Source organism: Polyodon spathula, chromosome 16 (assembly GCF_017654505.1).
Source record: "Polyodon spathula isolate WHYD16114869_AA chromosome 16, ASM1765450v1, whole genome shotgun sequence".
Classification (NCBI taxonomy): domain Eukaryota; kingdom Metazoa; phylum Chordata; class Actinopteri; order Acipenseriformes; family Polyodontidae; genus Polyodon; species Polyodon spathula.
In genome coordinates this window covers 37,470,098-37,477,262 of record NC_054549.1, presented here as the reverse complement: position 1 = coordinate 37,477,262, position 7,165 = coordinate 37,470,098, and the positions used below count along the sequence as shown (strand labels likewise).

At 44.9% G+C, this 7,165-nt stretch overlaps 2 protein-coding genes across 3 annotated transcripts in view; both read left to right on the top strand.

The window, feature by feature from the left end:
• LOC121328614 (transforming protein RhoA) overlaps window positions 1-898 on the top strand; it is a 10,867-nt gene extending 9,969 nt beyond the window's left edge. The window contains exon 5 of the mRNA XM_041273454.1: window positions 1-898. This exon is cut by the window's left edge and continues 158 nt beyond it. Coding sequence (XP_041129388.1) covers window positions 1-16 — 16 coding nt within the window. The 3' untranslated portion in view covers window positions 17-898.
• A 4,254-nt stretch (window positions 899-5,152) lies between these two features.
• The window catches only part of LOC121328257 (semaphorin-3A-like), a 41,081-nt gene continuing 39,068 nt past the window's right edge, over window positions 5,153-7,165 (top strand). Inside the window, exons 1-2 of one of the 2 annotated variants that reach the window (XM_041272834.1) lie at window positions 5,153-5,473; window positions 5,620-6,626. In XM_041272834.1, coding sequence (XP_041128768.1) covers window positions 6,473-6,626 — 154 coding nt within the window. In that variant the 5' untranslated portion in view covers window positions 5,153-5,473; window positions 5,620-6,472. Of the gene's footprint in view, window positions 5,474-5,611; window positions 6,627-7,165 lie in introns of those variants that run through there. The other variant, XM_041272835.1, reaches the window with a different exon arrangement.

The window sequence follows — 7,165 nt, the reverse complement described above, 5'->3', positions numbered from 1 at the left end:
ATGCCTTCTTTTGTAAAGAAACTAAACAAAGTGAAAGTGTCTGTACTCCCAGAGAAAGGAGAAAGCAGGTGAGCCCAGGCTGGCCCCCCATCCCCAAACTCTCTCTCTACAGCCATCAACTTGATTTCAAAACCTCTCAGTTGATGTTTGCTAATCGTAGTGTGATCCTAGTATCTTTCAGCAGTCTGGCCTTCCAGTTGTCCTTTTTTTGTTTGCATTGATCTGTAACAAGTTCCAATTTTTTTTTTTTTTTAAAACACAAAGATGAAAAGGAAAGTTGTTTACCATAATTAAACACTCAAAACTAAACGTTTTTTATTTTATTTTGTTTTGTATGTTTGCTGTACTTGTATTGTTAGTCACAGAACGCCTCAATGCAGAGCTGGTCCTAGTGCAGTTTGCAGCAATCCTGGGCTCTGCGTTCACCTTTCCTGTCCCTCTCTGGTCCTGCGTGTCCCATCGCACCCTGTCCGTTCACACACCCCTAGGCAGATGTAGGAATGTCTACCTGTTTTCTCAAGTCTGTTTACCAGACAAGGAAACCACTAGCCTTGTGTTTATTCCAGCTTCCACTTATTTGTATTTTTAAATTGTAGTTGATTTATGAGTCGCACTGTTTTTTTGTAAAAGTGAATTTCCTAAATGCTAAACTTGTAGTGTGTGTGTGTGTCTCTCAGTCTCTAATTTTTAAGAAAACAAAAAGTATTTGAAAATAAAAAAACAGTAAGGGGTTGATAAGCGAAAATGGGTTGTCACATGCACACAAAGAGGAGGACATTGATTTGTATAAAGGCTCAGTAACTTTCTGTAATAAATTACTGTTAATATAACCAACAGATCCACTTTTAATATGCAAAGCTGGAAATAAAAGCGGACATTGTGATGTTTGGTTAAAAAACAATTGTCAAGTGTTTTTATTTTGGTGTTGATTTTCAGTTTCTTTTTTTTATTTTTCATTTATTTGTATAACCAGAGCACTAAGTGAGAGATCTCGCGAGCCTGGGTGGAAGGCCAGGAATGAGGTTCTGTACTTCTAAGGAAGTCCAAACAACGAAACCCTGCCTCAGCCACTGACACAGTGTGAGACCACTGACCATACAAAAGGGGATTACTTTACTGTAAAGATCAGGATTTGTGAAACTTGCCATCTATTGCATTTGAAATCCCATAATAACAAAACATTAAAAAAAGAATGTATTTGGGAGACCTACAGCAATCAGGCTTTTTAACTTGAATGACTTCAATCTCCATATTCCTGAAGTTATATAACAACAAAATCAAGAATGAAAAGCAGAAGACTGTTATAAAGGGGTGGGTAAAAATGCTGCTAGGAAATAACTAGGATTAATAAAAGGGATGCAAAACAAGGGTTTGCATGCCCATTGAAAACCTCCCTGCTAGAACAAGGCTGCCATTTATCCTGTCCTGTAGCAGGGCTCTTTGCTCAGCATCCTGCTCTGGTCTGGTATGAGTCAAGTGCCTCTCCCTTTCTGTAAGCCACGTGGTATATGAACAGCACTGGCCCAGCGCCACATTCTGATTGGTTTCCATGTGTGTCAATCCTCTGCAGTCCTGATCGTTTTGCTTGCCCTTGTTTTTTTAAGGAGCCCTATCTTTAAACAGCACCATCTCTGACTGCCACTTCTCAAAACCCTGAACATCACACTGGTGACGGAGACGGTGTAAGGATGCAGGCGCACGGAGGTGCACAATGTAGAACAAAATACTATAATACAGCACAGCACACTGCAATACGTGTGCTACCAAGTGGCATTTATATATTGCACTATAGGTGTAGCCAAACCCTGTCTTTACGCCTGTTAACTCATTCTACGCTACATGAACAGAGAAACGGGAAGGATACGCGACGTCAAACTAAGCGAAGTCATCTCTGAGTCCCACCAGACTGTCTTATAAGAAACTATAAACTACAATCTTTCATCAGCTTTCCAGCTCCATTGTCTCAAGCCATGGCCGGTGCACCCGGCTGAATTCCTAGTTTTTCGAGGTTGAACTGCAGGTTCAGCCCTACTAATAAGCGGTTTGCTGTTGAGTTATAAAGACCGAGGATGACTCAAGCCTGTGTAACTGTGCCGCTGTGTTTTCCCATCCTCTATCCGAGAGCACTGGAGGAACCGGGCTCACAGCGCCTGGCTTTATATAGTGGGCTATTTTTAGAAACAGTGAGCACCACTATTTATAAACCCAAGTCATCAATGAGCTCAGAAAACGTCCCGCCCTAGACAGAGACAGACAGGAAGGGGGTTTTAAACAGAGGGCGGTGCTCTGCAGCTGAGAATCGACTGGCTCATCCCTGACGTGCGCACACACACCTCCTACATAACTGCGTTAGCCACAAAGGCAGCTCCACGGTATAACAAGGCAACCAACACGTATATATTTTTTCAGGTTTGAGAAAGGAGATCATATTAGTGCATTTGTTACTTTTGAATATTTTGATTTTGCTTATGCATTTTAACCAGTACGCCAATTTAACAGAAGCAATACAGAAAAAAACAATGCAAGCAAAATAATAATAATAATAATAATAATAATCATAATAATTAATAATGACACAAATCCGGCATTTCCATTAGACCGTTTCAAACGGCCCTTTTCTAATTTTGCCGCAAAGCGCTGTTTCGCTCTTGTAACGCGGAAGAATAAACGTGATGTAATCAGACAGGCGTGTAATGAATTATCACTCCGCGCAATGCAGTGGCATAGCAGAGCGTTACAGATAACGACGGCTTCTTCCACTGCGGGTTTTGTCTGTCAAAAAACGTACTTAAGCCAAGGTAATGTGATAAAATACATGCAATATCAGCACGGTGAGTCTTTTTAACAACTAAAAAAGAACACCGCACGATTAAAACGACTGTGTGTATTTTGAAAGCATTCATATTCTAAGTATTGTCCAAAAAAGCTATAATGAGTTCAGCGATAGAGCGGATCCGAGTGGTGAGAAGTGCAGCGGATTTGGACGCTTAATTTAAAATGGCAGAGTACTTTCCTGTACCTGTCATTATACCAGACAGCCACTAGATGTCGTCACGAAGCCTCAAAAGAAAGCAGAATGCTGATTTGTCTCGCCGCTCATGGTCACACAAGCACGCGTTGCAGTTTACCAGCAGAACCTAAGACAGAACCTGGTCCTGTAGCCTTTGCTCAAATAACCAGATTACTCCAGTCAGCGTTGTAAAAGTGCAATATGTTGCTAGTGTGGCACAGAACAATTGATATATGGTAATAAGGCAGATACTGTACAAAGAAAGCTCAGAGAGGAATTAATATAATGCATGATAGATAAACTGTAAAATGATCACACAGGCTACAAACACACACACATACACACAAAGCTCTACAGTTTCTCCTTCTCCAGCACTGGAAAAGTACTTTCTGCCCACCCAGATTGTTGGCAAGCACTAGTCAATTCTGCTTGATCAAAGGGTGCCGTGTGCATGGCAATCATGTTTGCAGAAAGAAATATTCATATCTAGTGCGTTTATCAAACAGCACTTTGCCTACTGCTATCAGAAAGCTGAAAAAATGCACTGGAACCTTTCACTTGCTCATAAGCTAGTTAACTTCACACTGGAGGGAGAACACAATATCCTGCAGTTCCCAACAATAGCAATGCTGCACACATATAGCCTCAGTGTAATTCTGCACCTCATCTAGGTTATTTCCCAATGCTTGGGCCCTGAGATTTGTATGCCTGCAACAGTGTGCGGTTGGACTATTTAAAAGCACAATTCCTCAAGCTGTTTGTAATTGGTGTATTAAATGCGGTGCAGGATGTCATTGCCTGACCGGCCCTCTCCTCTCCACTCGCTTTCCCTGCTGGGAGTCCCACGATGACGCCTTTGTGGTGACCATTAGAACCCACTCTTACTTGTTTCTCCACGCTGGTTGCCAGGTGCTTTATTAAAGTGTTGGATTTCTTTCAATAACGGTGTGTTTGGGTGAACTGCTGGCAGCCCTCGACTGGTTGCGTGATTTCCAGAGTGACAGAGAACCGCCTTGCATTTACTGGCTCTCAGACTAGGAGCCAAGCATTGCTGGACAAAGCCTGTAATGCAGATGGGAGGGGGTGCGACGTGGTGCATCAGCAGTGACACGGAGATCCCGTCTCACTGACCAGCTCTCAAAAAAACTCACTAGCTACAGCCCAGACACCCTGGGGTCTCAGTGCCACATGCGGGTCCTGGCTGACTGGTGCGCCGGACCCTGTACAGGACCCCTCTGGAGTTATGTATTGAAATGGCATTGCTGTTTATCGTGCCTGGGAGTTTTTGCTATTTGCTGAGAAAGTGGCTTGCTGGTAGTGCAGTCAGAGCTGATAACTTTATCTGTTGTACCCAGGAGAGGGAGCTGAGAGAGTAGATAACAGGCTCCTGGACAAACAACCAAGCAAACCCATAGCCTAGGCAGTAAGAAATGCACGAATACCCAAAGAAACTGGTGCAATCCTTGGACAAATGTGTTTTCATGATTGACATCGAAAAGAATTGTAGCTTGTCAATATGTTTTTTACTAGTGAGTATTGCTCAATGTTTTGCCTTTGAGGGGCTTCTAGCTATGGATGAAGACAGTAAAAACCACACGTTCATTTCAGGAGGCTCTTAGGGGTGGTATAGAGGGCTGAGCGAGGGTCACCTCCAGAACGACTCGATTGCTTCTCTGCAGAAGATACTGCATGCCTATGGCGAGGCTATGGGTCTCTACAATTTGAATATGTATTTCATTCATCTATAACTTCAAAAGGTTCAGCTGAAAAGAAACTAAGCGGCCCAATGCTTTGTTGTATGTCTTCATCAGCAGTACACTGCTTCTGTCCCCTTGACTTTAGTTCCCTCACCCTTTTCACTGTGTGTAAGAGCCTGTAAGAATGCTGCACCTTGAATCTGCAGCTTGTAGGGGGACTCCACAAAGCAGGGACGAGTGAAGTTCAAATCGTGCAGGCTTGGCACAAATCTCCTTTTACATTCCCTTGCTAGAGCTTTTAAGTCTCAATAACTTCCATGACAAGAGGGAGTCTGGCCTGTTTTATGTTATGTGTTGGGAACCTCCCTGAAAGCCCCCCCCCCACCTTTTCTCTCCCCGTTAGCAGTAAGCAGCCACCTCCGTCTCAGCAGAGGGGTGACAGTCAAGTGCAGCTCCCAGGGTTAGCAACGTCAGTGGCACTCTGACAAGGAGACAAGCTGGGGACATGCAGAGGGGAGGTCAGAGCACAGAAACTTTACAGCAAACCCGACAGCTGGGTTACACACAGAGAGGCTGCAACTGGAGCAAAGAATCTACCTGGAGGAGAAGGGAGTCTATCTTCAAAACAGAGAGGCAACTGGCACAGACTGCAGACCACCAGGAAATCTGGGCTGCTAACGTGTGGGACGTTTGAATATAAATGAGAATAGGAATAATTGCAAAGCTGCACAATGGCAGCTGTTCTAGTTAAACTCCTCTGAACTGAGTAAGTGATTATTCACAGCTGGCTGGATTGGTCCTCTTGGAGTTGTGGAGTTAACCTTGTCTTGGACTTCTTCCAGACACATTATTATTATTATTATTATTATTATTATTATTATTATTATTATTATTACATCTTCATTTTAACAGGTGGTTGCAGCTTGGAAGCTGCAGCTGGATTCCCACCCCTCCTGTGCAGCAGGGAGTGACTTGCTCAGGGTGAAACACTGTATTTAACAACAGCAGAGAGAGAGAGAGAGAGAGAGAGAGAGAGAGAGAGAGAGAGAGAGAGGGACGATACAAGCAGGACAGAGCAGAAAGCACACCGCCGTGCCACCGACACAGAGGGGAAAGCATTCCAGTAAAGTGAAGAGAACTGCAAGAGAAACAACAAACCTCGGCACTGCTGCTGTCCTTCAGGGGGCTGGAATAGGATTTGAACATTATTGTTTGGGGAACAAAAAGAAGGAGCAGGCTTGTTTCTTTTTTTTAGCCACATTCTGGCTGTGTAAAGGCACTGATCAATAATTATTTCTGAGTTTCTTTGCAGTGCCTCTTTGCCAGAGGCTGCTGTCTGGCTAATCCCAGCTTCTCTCTGCTGACTTGCCTCACGCTGCTGCCAGTAGCCAAGCCTCTGCTCTCCCTCGGCACTCTGCAGAGCTCAGCTGCGTTCCAATTGAAACCTCTGCTGGCGACTCCAAGGGGTTCAGAGGTCAGCTCTGTGGGTCCAGAGGCGGCCCTTTCCAGCTGTGCCTCTATTTGTGGGATCTCAATTGACGGGGAGAATCGTTTCCGCAAGGGGCTTGGGAACAATCCAGAGCTGTGCACTGATTTTTGGGAAAAGGGGTAGTGGTAAAGTAGCCTGTCATCATTCAGTTGCTGTGTTGGCTGAGCTGGGAGCGTGACTTCAAGTGACTGTCATTGCTTCAGGATCCCTACAACCGGACCAACTTCTAAACTTGTTCTTGTGCCCTCGCTGTTTCCCTGGTCTGTTCGGAGAGACATGTGCTGGAACGGTGTGCTCCGAGGAGGGAGGCAGCAGTGGAGCTGTGGAAAGACCCTGCTGCTGGCTCAGGTGCTTCTTTTATCCAGTGTGGGACTCCCTCCCACCTCTGCATGGAGGCCCTCCCAGCCCAGACTGCACTTCACCTTTACAGGTAAGAGGAGCGAGAACTGCCTCCTGCTGCACATCTTATACCATCCAACTGTGTTCCCAGACTCTGAGCTTCATTGGCATCATTCAGGGCTCAAATTGAAACTCTCGGTTCTCACTGTTACTGCACAGTCACTGTTTTTCAAATGAGGTTGTGCTGTGCTATCTCAGTGTATTTGTGCAGTATTGGCTGTGCTGTCTCAGTGTGTTTGTGCACTAGCTGCTGTGCTGTCTCAATGTGTTTGTGCACTACCTGCTGTGCTGTCTCAGTGTGTTTGTGCACTAGCTGCTGTGCTGTCTCAGTGTGTTTGTGCACTAGCTGCTGTGCTGTCTCAGTGTGTTTGTGCAGTGTTGGCTGTGCTGTCTCGGTATGTTTGTGCAGTATGCTGTCTGTCTCAGTGTGTTTGTGCAGTGTTGGCTGTGCTGTCTCTGTTGCTGCAGCCTGTCTTCTGTTTAGGAAGCAGATCAAGGCTGGTGTGTGTGTGTGTGTGTGTGTGTGATTCCATGCTAGAGACTGCTCTCAGTTCATATCAATGAGATGAT